At 39.8% G+C, this 17,008-nt stretch overlaps 1 protein-coding gene across 5 annotated transcripts in view; it reads right to left on the minus strand.

Annotated features, from left to right (window-relative positions):
• Nucleotides 1-12,016: 12,016 nt before the first annotated feature.
• mrtfab (myocardin related transcription factor Ab) overlaps nt 12,017-17,008 on the minus strand; it is a 52,841-nt gene continuing 47,849 nt past the window's right edge. For 4 of the 5 annotated variants that reach the window (XM_088016599.1, XM_014997954.2, XM_088016600.1 and 1 more), the window contains 3 exons: nt 15,923-16,063; nt 14,251-14,311; nt 12,017-13,544 (listed from right to left, as the gene is read on the minus strand). In XM_088016599.1, the coding sequence (XP_087872725.1) occupies nt 12,967-13,544; nt 14,251-14,311; nt 15,923-16,063 (780 nt within the window). In that variant the 3' untranslated portion in view covers nt 12,017-12,966. Of the gene's footprint in view, nt 13,545-14,250; nt 14,312-15,678; nt 15,775-15,922; nt 16,064-17,008 lie in introns of all 5 variants that reach the window. The other variant, XM_088016602.1, reaches the window with a different exon arrangement.

The raw sequence follows: 17,008 nt of genomic DNA on the forward strand, positions 1-17,008 counted from the left end.
TGCATTGATGCAACATACGCCTGACTAGGTTGGTATCTTCCACCACTCTTAGAAGTCATTGACTTCTCAAGCTTATGATATTCTGACATCTTTTTACCAAAGGAAGGAAGACTGTCAGCAATTTAAAAAAACTCAAGAGAACTAAAAATAGCCTACATGGAGCTAAACTAATTTCTTCTGTTATTAAGAATAAGAGAATTTTAAAAACAGGAAGGATCAAACCTAAAACATTCAGTTCGGTCTAATGAAGTCAGATATCATAAGATGTTCCCTCATGCAAAGAGGTTTTAATGAATACCAATTAAGTGCGTTAATTCAGGCAGTGCTTTATATGCCGTGGAAAACCGTCTGCATGCTAAAGGTTTCAAAACATTACAATAAAGCAACAACAGAAATTTTTACCCAGCAAAGCTAATAATTAACTTTGTGGAGGACAAGGTTTGCTTTGAACGGGAAAATGTTTTCATCTGCAAACATGCTAATAGAAACTAGACTGGCCTAATAAAAGTGACCTGCTGGCATGGAGTTCCTTGTCACCTCTACACCGTTTTGAGGAGCTTTCCAGTTTTCTTGCCGCTTTAACATGTCAGCCATAAATTCCATCCTATTACTCCGTCTTATCTGCTTGTTCAATCGAATGTGAGCGTGTGTGTAAATGAGACTAACTGCCTGTTGGCCCTGCTGGCGCACAGTGTGAGATCAGAGAACAAAGACACAGAGCCGTTCTGATGTTTCTGAGCTGAAACCGTTTGGAGTTAGATCCACACACTGTGGCTCGGCACCTGACGGGACACAGAGATTTGTTTTAAAGATGTCTGACCAGATTAAGCACTTGTAAATTTACCATTCACCTTAGCATGGCAGGCTTTGGTTTGTAGATTTGAGCAATAAAAGGAAGAAACACTAACTTTTTTTTTTTAAACTTTGCCTGCAGAAGAATTTGAATATCTTCCACTGCTGTCGTTTGTGCTGTCATGCTGTTAAGCAGCAATGAGCATCCAACGTCACATATCATCTCCAGCTTTAATAGGAGAACTTGTGGTGACACATTAATGTGTGCTTTGTTTTCTACGCACCAAAACATTTTCATTTTCCACTCTGCTGTCTGCACTAGTCAGCCACAATATTTAACACCATGCCCCCACAGGGCGACTGTGCTCTGGCACAGTGTGCTCTGTGCCACATAACAATGGCACTCCAGCTTTTACAGAATGTCTGACAACATCAACTTTTAAGTGCCGTTACAGATTCTTCTTAAGAATTAGTATTTAGCTCTTTGAATAATTTTTAAATTTGAAGCCGTTTTATTTTAATCGCACTCCAAGATGACGTGTCAACTGTTTGACCTTATGTAGTCAGGTTTGTGTCTTTCCAAATTAGTGGAAACATGTAAATTTTTTACTTAACAGCAAAGGCTATGAAGACTTTTGTAAATGTGATTTGTGTAGAATTTTGAGGAAAAAGATTTATTCAATCAGATTTAAAATAGTTTATTTGACAGAGAAAATGCACAATAACACCTTTGTAAATGTGCTAGGATTAGCCAAAGGGTTATTTTTCCATCTGTTGTCCCTGGACAATGAGTGATTTATCTTCCTAAACAAGGCTAACATGATTTACCTACACAAATTTTGTCAATACGTACAAAAAGTACAATCAAAACAAAGCAAGGAACTACATATTTTGCTGCAACATATTAAATTGTGGAAAATGATTTAGTGCAGAAATAATATGTAACTTTAAATAACAGTAGGACAAAACAAAAGGTGTGGCACAGGGCTAAAGTGTTGTATTTTTTTGCATGCCTCATTCGTTTGTTGTGTACCTGCCACTTGCTCACAAAAGTTTCTTAAGAAAAACAAATGTGAAGGGAGGAAGCAGAACTGCGGCATAATTAATCTTCACCCACATCAAAATAAGAGCATGAATACAAACCTCTAACTATTTGGAGAATTTTGATAAAACTTCCAACGCCAAACTTTATTCAACTAAAAGTTTACAAAACAGGCAAGTAAATTAGGGCTTTGGAATTTATTCAGAAAATTTTAACTTAAGGGAAGCTAGGTGCACTAAATATTTCAAAGTTAGCAAATGTGCAATTAAATGAAAAATTAGCTCCGCTATTAGCATTAGCAAGCTAGCTCAAGTGCGCCGCCACTATATTCAACAAATACAAATAAACTAGAAAGGTATAGTCCTGACCTACTGTTCAGATACAAGTTAGTGCAATATGTTGAGCAGACATCATTGACTATTTGCAGTTCAGTCATTAGAGGCTGTAAGGTGACTGATCAGTGCTGGTCCTCTGACTGTGTGCCTACACTTAGTCAACTGATTAGAAGCACAAAGACAAAGAGGTCAGCAGAGCCCACAGGGCTCCCCATCGCCACACACCCCGACAAACACACACAAGCCAAAGTCATTGGTTTCAGTCAGGGGTTATGGACCAACACTGCCGTTGTTTCTGTTAAGGGAAAGCAAGAACCCAGTCAAAAGAAAACAAATGGCTGTAGGTTGGAGCCAGACCAGCATGAATTCTGTGATTTATGAAGATGTATTTTGTTTTAGAAATATGGTATTATAAATACTACAAGACTGGAAGAGTTTAGAGCTAGACATTGTTGTGGCTGTGCAAAATTCACTAAATTTTGTCTTTGTTCTCCTCAGGTGAACAAAGATTAAGTAAGAAATTGATATTTATGTCAGGATAAAAAAAGCAATATGATATTTTAAAATTAAAAAGCACAAAAAGGCAGGTTGTCTGAGGTTGGGTTATTTAGAGACAAGGACAGTGCACACAGTGGAAATATGTGTGTGTGTGTGTGTCTCCATTCCCACCAGACTGTCCTGTCAGCTGTGACCTTTACCAAATCAAAGAAGATGCAAATATCCAGCTTCATTTGGGTCTATTACAGCTGCACACGGCATCTTATAGAAGTGAATGAGCTGCACACAGGGACCCAGTGAGAATAACTGTCAGTCTTCACGGCCAGCTTTGATTAGCAATTTGAAGGGCCTGGGCCCCTGACTCCACTCAACAGATACAAATCAGCCCTGACGCTGCTGCGTCCATTACCGCCATCATTTCTGGAGAGATTTGTGATGAATCTCATTTCCCCGCCGTCTTTGTCTCCCTGCCCTTCTGCTCTCTCCTTTCACACATATATATATATATATTATATATATATATATATATATATATATAATATATATATATATATATATATATATATATATATATATATATAAAACTTACACAAACACACTTACTGCATCCAAATCTGCTTCTCGTTGTGACCTTTCATGCTCACCAGGCATGAGAAGGAAACCTACTTCCTGTAGCCAAAGACATCAAATTATAAGAAAAGGGTGTTGTACTTCTGATGATATTTACACTGATCAGGATGAGTTTAAACAGACAGACATAAAATCAATTGATAAAGTCTAGTCATCGATTTCTATTCAGCCAGAGACTTTTCTGACCTGCAGCTTGAAAAGGTCAAGATGTCAACGCTTCCTGTCAAAAGAGCCAATCACAGAACTGCTTTTTGTTCTTTTTGTTCTCAAAGTACAGATGAGGTTGGACATTATAATCCATTAGCAGTCAGTTTTCCATCTCATGGATTGTGGTGCTTTTTAAAATAGAAATGTTCCACATGCATTCAAGAGGAAGTCCAACAATATGTAGATCAATTGTCATACACTTTTCTGAGATTTGGTTACGGGTCCAGAATCGAAATTGAAATAGCATTCTCCTCAGGGACGCTCTGACAGATGCTGGGAGATCTCAAGGTTTCCCAAACCCAGAAAGAAACGTAGTTTTCTTCTGGTTTGACAGGGAGAAGCTGCAGCTCTACTCCAGATCTCCTCACCCCATGTCTGAGGAACGGACTTGACCACATTTGGCTGTGAATAGTACCAGTGTATGCTCTTCTAAGTCTTCTCCAGATCCGTAAGATGCATACAGACCAGACAGCCAATCTCTCCTGACACTCCATATGACAAACCATGAGGGTAAAGATCAGGTTCACTGTTTGACAGCCAGGACAGAAAACCACACTGCCCCTGAAGAGGTACACTGGTAATTGTTGTCTTCAATACTTTAGGGTGAACTTTCTCAGAGAAGAAATGTGACCCTTTAAAGCACAGGTGTCAAACTCCAGTCCTCAAGGGCCGCTGTCCTCCAGTTTTTAGATGTGCCAGAGGTTCAAAACGCTGGAATGAAATGGTTTAATCACCTCCTCCTTGTGTAGATCGGTTCTCCAGAGCCTTAATGACCTGATTATTCTATTCAGGTGTGGTGCAGCAGAGGCTCATCTAAAAGTTGCAGGACAGCGGCCCTTGAGGACTGGAGTTTGACACCCCTGCTTTAAAGGTTGGAACACACTCTCTGGTGCCATTTCTTTTTAATGGGACCAACACCCAATCTGCCACTCCACAGACAACCGACTAGTCTGCCATAAAACTCATTCCAAACAAAACTATCTTGCAGGTGAAAGTGAAGGTTTGACATCTGTGAATCACTCTACTGCAATGAGGAATGAAAATATGAGCACTTTTTCAATCTTTAAATACTCATGGTAAGGTTTTTCTCTGCCTGCTGAAAAAATACATTCACTCTCAGAGTCTCAGAGATTCAATCAATTAACTACCTGAAATTGATGAGATTTTGTTGAAAGATACGTCTTAGATAAAAATTCTAATTCAGAACATAAATTGGGACATTTCCAAAGATACACAATAACCCGCAACCTGAACCTGCCCTCCAATATCTGCTTTAATGTGTTGTATTATCGTGCAACTTTGCCATGCTAAGCAGCAGGCAGATGAGTACCACTGACAGAAACTGATTTTAATAGGAAGCAGCTATTTTTGTAAGTTCTCCACCAGCTTTTTCCTCTTCAGTTAATCACAAACATATCCTCTTTTTTCTCTTGGGTTTCCACACTGCCTTCTCAATTTCTCCCCCCATTTTTCTTTCTCAGTGAGGTTTAGTTCTTACTCCCTGTTTTTATATATATATATATATATATATATATATATATATATATATATATATATATATATATATATATATATATATATATATATATATCTTTCCCTTCATCTTACCTTGTAGTTCTCACTGAAGGGCTGGCTAGCTGTTGATCCTCATCAATGTTCTCCTTCTAGATTTAATCACATACTGTAAACAGTCGACTGCACCTTTTGGCTGCAGGTGCATCTATGTCAGGAGGCTCCACTTCAGAAGATGTTCCTGCAACAGGTTTCTCAGGTTTGCATCTGGTCTCCCTTCTTTGGGTGAAAGAAACGGTTTCACTTCATCTTTCACCTCTGCTCAGAAGAAGTGATTCTTGTACCTTGTTTTGCATTAACAAAAAAAAAGATGGGTCAATCATTGTGCTTTGTATACACTATCAATTTTTTATCATTTGCATGTAAATAAAGAAATGCATTTCAATCAAACTATTTTCATTTTTAATTTAATTGAAATGTTTGTTCAAATATAGCAGCAGGCTAAAAGTAATCATGGCTAGAAAATAGAATATTCATAGTTATTTCCCTTGGATCAAGAATAGTGCCCAAGCTGCAAGGGCTCATGCTCAATGTTGCTTAATCTTCTCACACTAGCCTCCAACAGAGTGGCTTTGGCTGTACAAACACCATGGTCCGTGCTTGCTTGCCTCTCCAAAAGCCACTTGAGTGCAGTGACGGCTGGGATGACATCTGCTGTTGTAGCTGTTGAAGAGCTGATCTCCTTTATGAGTTGGTCAAAAGGTGCGAGGATGGTCAGCACATTGTCCATTGGCTCCCACTGGTGTGCACTGAGTATAGCTGGTAGCTTGTGCTCGGCAGCAAAGGTGCCAATAGGACGTCTCTGGTCCAGCAGCGACAGCAGCATGTAGACCGTGCTGTTCCACCTAGTTGAAGCGTCTTGTGGTATTCTTTTCTTCTGCTGACCTAACTGTGTTTGTATGATGTAGAGTTGGGAATAGGGAAACGAATGCTTAAAATATCCAACAATTCTCCTTCCTGTTGCAACAATGTCTGCGATTCTGCAGTAAATCTCCCTCGTTTCCTACGGATTGCAGTGTGTGTGCCAGGCAGGGTAAATTTGTAAAGTTAGCATCATCCAATGTTTTGGCCGTATTACGATCATCGTCCTGCAAAACAACATGAACTCTTGCATGACAGATTTCCCAAAGATCCAACATTGCCTTAAACTCTGCTGATAGATTAGCAGCAGTGTGAGACCCCAACAATTCCTTACACTGTAGAAGTACTTGATGACGTTCCAATCCATTGCCCACAACATGCACATTAAGCTTACATCAGAAATCCAGTTGTGTGTCGTAAAGCAGAGTGTCTTTTCATCGGCTTTTAGCAGGCTGCAGATGTGTCTGGATAACTTGGCTGAACAACTCCGGTAACGCAACGTCTGAAAAGTATCTCAGACTCAGCACATTATATTGTGGGCTCAAGTGATTCATCAAGTTTCTGAAACCCCCATCCTCAACGACTGAAAATGGCTGCTTGTTTAATGCCATGAATTCCAGAACTTTCTTCGTAGTAGCTATGTTCTTTTCACTTCTCATAAGAGCCAACACCGGGTCACCAACTAGTTCTTTGCTTCTGCTAGCTTTAGCTTTAGCCTTAGCTTGATTGCTTTGCTCAAATGGTGCATGCAGCATGGTGGTTTCTTAAATGATGTAGGATTGAAGGTTTTGGTTGTGGCTTCACCACGACTTACTTCGCCCTTACATGAATTGCAAATTGTGATATTTTGTGCTATTTTTTCCAAAATTGTATTACACTTTCAAACCGACGACATGGCTGCTCCGAGTGACCTATGATAACTCAGGCAGAAGTGACATGGCGGGTGGTTCTCTAAGTCAAGCCTCTCTGACGGCTGAGCAAAAGGGGACAATGGATGATTTTTAGACAAATAAGATCAACTTCACATGGAAGTATCACCGGTCACCAAAAATTAAGGAAATCAGGTCCACACAAGTTCCACAGGATATGAATGGAGAGTGAGCAATGTCACACCCTTAACAAGGCTTCTATAGTCTTTCTAAGAGAAAGAGGCCCAGAGCATCATAGATCTTCCACTATATTAAGAGTATGAGGTGCTTTTCTACAAATTAATCCAACCAGACCACCCAGTTGGGATGTAGAAAGCATCTCCTGGTTGTTATGAAGTCATCTTGCTGCAACTGGTTACCACCATCCCCTCATGGTGGTAGCATCATACAGTAAATTTGGGTCACTGTCCAACCAATTGGTCAGTAGGTGAAAAGGGTGGACCTCTGTGTCGAGTCATATTTGTACCCCAGGAAGACATGAAGCCATGGGTTATTAATGAGAAGATCTCAATTTTTTATGTATTTTGGAAGTTTTTTTTTTTTTTTGTAATTTGGAAGGTTTATGTATTTTTTATGTATTTTTAATAGATCTTTACCAGGGCTGCCAACTAATTTTGCAGTTTTAATAATAACCCAAGTTTATCAAAAGTGCCATCTCTTTAATTTTCTTTTTCCATCTGCAAAGTTGACATTAACCATTTTAAAGTCATGGTAAGCTCAGATAGCAGGGATTTAATACTTAAATGACTGACTTTCAGTAACTCTACCCTCAACATTTTTCAGTAACAAATCAGAGAAAGACATCCATGTGAGGACATTTTCTACTGCTCCTAATAACTGAATGTTAGCACTGTAATAATTCATGACTGACTTACAGAACAATTGGTTTGATTACCTCTCTGTACTCTGCTCTTACCGAGCGTCTGGACCGATGCTCCCTTCCAATTAAAACGCTGAGGTTGTGTCCGCTCGGGCTCAACCAGTCGATTATTGATGCTGCCATCGTGATGAACCCTCTCCAACTTTGTTCGCCCATCATATCCATTCTCCATCGTGCACTGATCCCATGTCAGATCACTCACACACACACAGCGTTAAAATATCAAAGCCAATGAAATGAGAAAAAAAAAAAAACCCTCAAAAAACAGATGATTGAAAATGTATGGTTTTCTGTTTCCGTTTTATGTCTGCATTGATGCAGAGTGGGATTCCTGCAGTGGGTTACGCCTCATAAGATATTCATTCTTCCATGTTCACATGAAACATTCCTTTTTGTAATCAGTCTCCAGTCTGGATCCCCTACACTATTACATCCCAATTCATATTTTAAAACTAATGAAACCAAATTCTTTACATATTGCTCACATTTCTGTGAGGATGCAGTTTGGCTGTCGTGAGGTAAAGTTACACACAAAGTCCCACATTACATTATGATAGGCCAATGAGCACACAACCAGTCTGCTCCCTTAAACTAGTCCACATTTTTATAATTAAAATTAATTTGAAAAATGAATCAAAACTTGAAAATATTTTGAATGATCTGTGTTCCTCTAATTAGTTAATTAAACTGGTAAAAGTTCCTCTACTGACAAGAGTTGAAAGGATTTTTTTTTTCAAACTTTCCCTGTTAATATCTTCCCATATTTTGTTGGCTTATTCGCAAATGTCAAGTTGAAAAGCTAAGCTGATGACATCATATTTAAAAAGACCTGAGGCTGTAATTGATATCAAAGTGTTAAGCAAAGGTTGTGAATACTTAGATAAATATAATTTCAAGGGTTTCTAAAGACTCAAAAAATATTTCCCCACATTGTCCTAGTGATATTTGTGTGTAGAATCTTGAGGAAATATATTAATTTAATACTGGTTGGAATAAAGATGTCAAAAAACAAAGTGCTGCATGAATACTTTCTGGATGTACTATGATGCACATTAAAATCTTTTGGGTATGACAGTGCTGTCATCCTCTCCCTGCCTGACACGACTTGCCTGGGCAAATGTCAACAATCACCTCGTCCTCCATCAAAGTCGTCGCAGTAACAGCACGATCCACCCAAACCTGACTGCTCCTTTCACACCATAAAGCCTAACAAACACGAGAAAGGAGACAAAGCTAGCATGACAAGCAGAAAGGTTTGGTTCTAGCTGCAGCTCAAGATCTGATTGGTTCCTATAGGGAACAAACAGAAAAAGAGTCCTTGTTGTTTAACCTTCAAAATGCTGTGAGAATCTTTTCTATTCTTTGAACAACTACAAGATGTACTTAGAAAAGTCATAAGAATCTGTGTTCAAAGATGCAGGCCTAGTTTTACCAAGAGGCCCACTTGACAAACTGTCTCTGCTCACATTTCAATGAAAGTGCAGCCAAAAACAGGCCAAAAGTATCAAACAAAAACACTCACAACCACAAAAAGAAAAGATGCTTAAAAAACCTGAAAATTTATTGAACTCTTTGTAACCTTTTAAACTTGTCTTGGCCATTTTCGTTGGTTCTCATTGACTTTTTTCATTTTGAAAACACTGTGGACAGATTTGTAAAGCTATTTATTACAGTTCAGTGACGCTGATGTGTTTAGACTTTTTTGTCCTTTCAGAGAGCAGTTTCTCTTACCGTTCCAGTGTTCACTCCAAATCCCAGCAGTTGCCCCCTGGCTTCATCTCTGGCTCCTGGCAAGATGACATTTTTAATGTATTTATCAAATTGTTGATCTGTTTTTTTAAATGAGGAAAGCAACCCAGAGGGTGGAAAAGTCAGCGCTAGTTAAATCTGTCAAGCTAAAGCTAAAGAAAACTATGAATATATATATATATATATATACACACACACACACACACACACACACACACACACACACACCTTATATATAACTTAATTTCTTTTCTTTTTTTTCAGTCAGGATATTTGAAGGTTTCACCAAGCTAAATTTAAGACCTTCTAACCATCCCGCGGTATTAGAGCCACTCTCAGGAGGAGCGGTGTTCAAGTTGGGTTATGCTGTCACACCATTAGTTTCCGAAATCACAATAAAATAAAATAAAATAAAATAAAAACTTTAAAAGCTCTCGCGGGGTCAGTCAGTGCGACGTCGTCGGACCAAGCACAGAGTAAAGGGTTAAATACCTTTTTAAGACAATTATGAATGAAATTTAAAACCCAAAATTTACGTCCTATATACATTTCCACACAAATGTATGGACGTAGTCAAGCCAATTGATAATAAATTTGCACTTACCCATGCTAGTCACAAAACGCTAGCCAGCTAGCAATGGCCTCTACTCACTAAGTACGACTCGAACATTTGCCTGACAGAAAAGTCCCGTGAGAAAAAAACCCAATATACAAGCTTTTAGTACTGTCAAATTTAAGACCTGTGATTAACATATTAAAGACAAGCTTCATTCTTTTTTTTTTTAGTCTTAATTTTAGCTACATGAATTTACCTTTTATTATTCCCCCATTTGCCTTATTAAAAGCTTTCATCGAGCATGTGACGGGATCCTGTCAGTAGGTTGTGGAGCAGAGAGGATCTTTAGCCCTGTTGGCGCTGCAGCCTTTCGGAGCTCACTGCAGTTAATTAGTGGCATGGCCTCCGGACTTTTATCTGCTCTGTGAATGAGAGAGACATCACCGGCGCTGCATCAGGGAGCTGCTGCGACCTCTGTGTGTGAGTTGGTTGCACATGTTGCAATCTGGGTGTCAGATAGGCTGGGACCTCGTCGGGGAAGCTTGGAGGGATGGTGGAGGAAATTAGTAGGGCAGAGGAGGACTTGGTAGTAGAGCTCAATTAAGACTATTAGAAAGAGAAGGAAGAGGAGGGGATGATGAAGAGGTCTCTTACTGTTTCTTCATAAAAAGAGCTTTTTGATTTTGGAGATTCCCATTTTTTCCCCCTCCAAGTTTGTATCCCAGGTTTACCAAAAAGCCAGACGAATACTTATGTGTCTCAAAGTGGAGTCTGAAAGGAAGGGAGAATCTGTTGACATTGCAACTTACAACCACACACACTTTAAATCTGGCCTTTATGGAAGAGGGAGGTTAAAAAAAAAAGTTCAGTTCTCAGTTTGCCATAAGCCATGTGGGGGACACAAAAAAAAAATCAAAAGACCTTCTGGTCAGATCAGAATGAAACTGAACCAACATGCAAACTGAATGTGGTCAAATAAATAAGTAAAAATAAACCTGCTTATAAAAATTAAACTTCTATGATGAAACACACAGGTGGCAGAATCATGCTGTGGGAATGTTTTTCTTCCTGCAGGAACAAAGAGGCTTGTTAATGTTGAAAATGGTGCAGCAAAAATAAAATAAACACTAAATATAGAGCAAAAACTCCTTTTAAAAAATGATTAAAATATATTCATGCAATAAGGTGGTCTAGTCAAAGTCCAGAACTAATTTAACTCAATGATTTGTCTCCTTTTTTTGTCTTACCCGAGCACAAAGTATTTTACAAAAAGGAATTAGCAAACATTTCAGTCTAAGTGCAGCAAAAGCACACATATGTTTCTAGTCCACTCTGGGGGACTATAAAGAGATGCATCCCACACTTTTCAGATTTAGATTTTCAAATAAATTTAGAAAACTTTGGATCATTTTCATTTTAATTCACAATTAGTCTATCGTAAAATTCCAATTAACACACAATTCTGTGTGAGTAGTTTTTGAAGGTAAACGTCTTTAAAGGCAACAGGACTTTTCTCAATGATAGTTTCTGTCAGGCTTAATATCTCTTAGTATCACACAAGAAAGTTTACAAAACAGCCAAGTAAATTAGCACCAAATAAGATTTTAAATTACTTTAAAAAAGTAATAAAAACGGTTGGGTGACTCTTTCTCAAATGAACTTAATATTTATAGAGAAATGCTGAGAAGCTTTGTCAGGATTTAATTAAAGCTTCTTAGTCTCACAGACAGTGTTTGGATTCAAGATACCGTAGATTATTATTACTAGCTTAAAATACATTTTCCTTCCTTTAGTTTGGAAAAAAATATCCAATTTCAGGTAGTTGTATTCAGTAAGTTCTTAGTTTTGGCGCCCTCTTGTGGCTGAAGTTAAATAAAGTTTAGTTTTTTGGGGGGGTTTTCAGAAACCCTTATACGGACAATTTACTAAATAATTATGTCATGGAAAAGAACACAAGCAAACATATTTGTGTTTTTATTTTATGTTTATTTTTTTTTCGAAAGTTTTTTTCTTTATAAAATGACAAGGACCGAGTGTTTTAGAAGCCCCCCTCACTATGTTCCCTCAAAGCCGGCTCACTCGGCTCTAAAGCAACCACCAAAGAAAAATAGTCTTATGAACAATTGATATAATATACACCCCATATACAGCAATACATAGTGGTCTACCATAATGTTACCAATAATACACAGCCTCCACTGAGGCTTCAGTTCAAATGGTTGCCACTGATATGGTTCAATTCAACAGCAACCGACAACCAGTGATGATTGTTTCTTTGACTAGTGTGGGGGTGGGGGGGATCAGGTTGCCATGTTGGGAAGACGAGGCCAGCCACAGCTGCCTTTTGCTTTAAGTCCCACCAGCTGATCAGAAATACACCGGACTGGCCGTCCGGTGCTCAGATTCAGCTGCTGACCTGTCAATCCCGTTAAACCAATCAGATTCAGCATAAGTGCAAAGTTTAAGGAGGCACTGACACACTCTGCCGCCTTAAGAGGCGTGGTAAACGTTCCTCATCTTCGATCCTGATCTGTCCTGCTTCCGATGGGTTCATTTGAACCGGGTTACAATCAAGGTCCAGACACAGGAAGTCTTTTTTTTTTTTTTTTTTTTTTTAAGCCTGGCTCTAACCAGTCAGCTGCTCAAAATTCCCACAGAATTTAAATTCAGAAAAAGTCCCCCCCCCCCCGCTTCCTTTCTATGAATTCAACTTCTATGTTAGTTGCATATTTCATCTCAGCTCACATTCAGTAACAGCCAGCAACAAACCGTATGCGTTTGTGTGTGTTTGTGTGTGCGTGCTTTTGCATGTGCCAGTGGCGGAGACCGCGTATAGAGATGTGTGCGTGACATAAAGACGGAGCCTGTACACAGTGTGGGCGGCGGCGGCGTGGCGCCCCCGCCTGGACGGGCGGCTACAGACACGACTCCCAGTGCAGCTGCAGGTCCGTGCTGTCCAGGAAGTCGGCCGAGAAGACGCTGGGTGGCGTGTGCGGCGCCAGCGGCGTCAGACTCGTTCCCCCGTCTCTGTCGCACGCCGCCCCGCCCCCCCTAGAACCCCCGTTCTCTGCACCACCACCACCCCCATTGCCCATGGAGATGTCCAGCCAGTCCATGCTGTCAAGGGTGGGGTCGCCAAAGTCCAGCCCCGCAGAGTGGTGGGAGAAGCTCAAGTCGGACGTGTCCATGGGGGACGGGGGGTGGTCCAGGATGCTGGGTGTGCTCAGCATCTGGCTGTGCAGGTCGTCGATCAGCGTCAGCCCACCACCGTCGGGCTCCATGCCCAGCAGCGGTGCCCCCGTGGTGCTCTCCAGGAAGTCCTCCAGGCGCCCGCCGCCGCTGCCGGGCTCTCCCGCACGCAGCTGAGAGGAGAGGGTGTCTGTGGGGGTGGGTGGGGACAGGTGGAGGGGGGATGCGGGGACAGAGGGGGACGGCGGGTCGGAGTGGAGGGGTGCGAGGGAAGGGTCCGGGTTGGCCTTGAAGCCTGGGATTTCTGAAGGAAGACAGAGAGAAAGATAATCACCATGAGTGTCCTCTCAGGTTCAGCAGAGAGTTTTCCCTCTTTCTGCAGGTGTAGAAGCAGACTTCTAGGGTGGGGTTGTATTCTCTGTATGCTTCTTCCGCTTCTCTACTCTCATCTCTTTCTTTCCATTTCTACCTTTTCCCCAGCTTTCTCCCTTTTTCAGCCTCCAAGTTCATTGAATTTGAAATAAACTAGGGGCTTTCAAAATTATTGCGTTAGTCCTGCTTTAATTCACATTCTTTTGACCCCGTTCAATTTCTTAATGCACAGGTTTCTTCTGTACTTTCACGACGTCGTCTGATGTTTGAACAGTATTTTCTTCTCTGCTTCAGCCGTTTCTCTATGGGGCTAATTTCCCATTTCTTAAAACAGATGCACTCTCGACTTTTCTATGTGGCGCTCAGAGGACAAGAAGTACCCCAAAATTATTTTACTGTTGTAGACAAAACAACGTAGCAAAGCATCATTTTACATGTAGCTATTCATGACTGAAGCAACAGTAACTACTATGAACAAATAAAATGTTCTACATGTTACATCCTATTTTAATCAATTGACATTATTAAGGTATTATTGAAGTCATTAACACCTTGACACTTGGACAATAATTCTGAGTGCCACACTGCCGGACGGGACATGTAAAAGAACAAAAACAACAAAAGACCCAGACAGTTACCTCCACTCTTGAGCAGGATGTCGAACAGATCGTCCATCTGCTGGCTGTTCACACCGTTCTCCTGCAAACAAACGTAAAGCCGTTAAACAGCTACAGAAAAACAAAATACCGCAGCTAAAGGTTTGGACCTTCATGGGAAGTGGAGTTTGGAATCAGTTAAACAATAACAGTGCCTTGCAAAAGTGTTCATATTCTTTGAAAGTCTTAATCTTTTGTTACATTAAGCCACAAATTTGATTGTATCTTTCTGAGATTCTGTGTGAAAGAAAAACACAAAGGAAACAAAATGGTTTTCAAACCTCTTTACCAATATGAATGTGAAAGATGTGGCACACATTGTATTCAGCCCCCTTAGCAAATACTTCAATACTGTTCATATTCGTAAAACTCCTAAAATAGTAATACAATTCGCCTTATATGAGCCTTGGAGTTTTATGTAAAGCATAATACATAGATCTTATTATTTCAATGTGAAACACTCATGCAGCCCTCCTGCAAGGTATTTACTCTATGGTGTTAAATACAAATACACACCACACTTATCAGATTTTTATTTTGAAAAGTTTTTAGCTATTTGCTATGAAATCTCGCATAAAACCAGAGAATATGAAAATGCTTAAGGAGTATGAATATGTTTGCAAGGCGCTGCAACTGTAAGGGTTGCAGTTAGAAGGATAGCCAGACTGAAACTATTTTTTTTAAACCCAATTGTTAATTGAAACACCACATGCATGCTGCATGACTCCGCTGGTGCACACATGGTCGTAGGAACCAGATTAAGAGTTTTAGCTGAAGAGCTCGCCCATCTGACACCAGTTCATCAGCAATGGACAAATATTAATAAATACATAAAAACAGCTTTGAGAGTATTTGCATGACATAACTGATCACTTCCAGCCTTCACTGTAATGGATTTCACCTAAGAATAAGAATGAAAAACTCATATTTCTATCAAACATATTAAAACAGAGTAACACAATTTTTAATTTTTTGTTATTCTGTATCATTTTGCAGAATCTTTAAACATTTCAAAAGGGAAAATACGTGTTTTTGTTCTGCTTTCTTGGTCCCGAGTTGCTAAAAAAGCTTCATGCAAACTGAGAAGAATAAAATTCAACAATAAACACAGTTCTGTTTTTCTCATGACCGCTAACACTTGTTCAGTGATAGACTTTTTTTTTTCTTCCTGCAGATATTTAATATTTAAAACAACCAGAGCAACTGAGGGAACAAGACAAAGAAAGCAGAAGTAAATCTGTCGAACAAAGAGGAAAAAGTGAAAACAAGCAACAGATGAGCTGTAGGTTGGTATTATTTGTGCGTCCAGAGGCGGATGTCAACTCACACAACACCAAAATGCAGATGGAGATGAAAAAACATTGATAAGTGCAAAACGGATGGAAAGAAAAGACATGCTGAGGGACATACTTTAGAGCGCTGAGGAGGGAGGGAGGCGTTTTGTTTGGGGGAGGGAGGGGTGAACAGTGTGTGCCGGTCGTAAGGCGGACACACCTCCTCTTTCCGCTGGGAGCAGAGCGATGAAGAGACGAGAGGAAACAAGGGGGAAAAAAACTTTACACAGAGAGAAGAGAGCCACCAAGAGACAGAGCCTGCATGCTGACGGGGTCTCTGCTGCAAAGGGAGGGCGGGGGCCGAGGCGGGGGAGCGTTACCTTCAGGGAGGACATCAGGTTACTTTGGCTTTCGGTGTCGGGCATGTCGTCGAAGAACGGCTGCAGGCTGGGCGGGGCCGTGTGGGACAGGCTCGGCTGGGGCGACCCATTGGTGTCTAAGTGCAAGGCTGCCTTCTGTCCCTGAGGGGGCACAGCAGAGAGTTAGCATTACACTGAGGAGAAGTGCGTCATTTCCATGGCTGTGCAATTAACTGATTAGTCAGATAAAAAAATGGCAAATTCTGCAGATTCTTTTTCATCTAATCACTTAAGATAATTTTATCCCATATTAGAAATACATTAAAAATACAAATACATTTTTTAGGTAAGAAAATAAACATTTTACTGCCCAAATTTGCTGTAGTATAGCATTCCTTTAGTGAACGCTTGATTATTTGTAGCAAAGGAAGCTATCATCAACATGTGAAAAACATGTTTGACATGTTTTTCAATGTGATGTTTATCTGACTATTTTAATAGTATTTTAGAATTAAATAGATAGCAAAAGGCGCTTAATAGGTTTTTTTTTGTTTGTTTTTTTTTTTTTACAGAATTTGTACCATGCATAACTAAAACTATGGCACTTCAGGAGTTTTGGGAAAAACATAAGTAATTTTTTTTTCCATCTTAGATCCAAAATATATACTTTTTTTGTAAAGTTTTTGCTTAATTACTGCTGGGTATGATGTTCTATCAGCAACTGGACTTTTTAAATCGTCTGTATGCTGTAGTTAACGATTAATCAATTAACTAAATTAGTTGAGGGTTGTTTCAATCATCAGTTCAGCCCTAATATATATGAATATATAAAAAATAAAACTTCAATCATACAGAGTGCAAACATACAGTTTGTGTGTGTGGATTTAATCTGTATCATATATCAGTTTCAATTGTTACAATTAGTAACGAAAACTTTTGACATTTAAATTTTTGCAGCACAACTGAATTTTAACTGCACCAGCACTGACACCTAGTGGATAGATTATAGCACTGCATAACTAGCAGATGGTCCCTTGTTTTATTTTTTACATCTCTTGTCGGATACTAAAACAACAGAAATCACATCTCCTATAAACAGAGGTGTTC

Source organism: Poecilia mexicana, unplaced genomic scaffold, assembly GCF_051168715.1.
Source record: "Poecilia mexicana isolate PSO_F unplaced genomic scaffold, ASM5116871v1 scaffold_19, whole genome shotgun sequence".
Taxonomy (NCBI): Eukaryota; Metazoa; Chordata; class Actinopteri; order Cyprinodontiformes; family Poeciliidae; genus Poecilia; species Poecilia mexicana.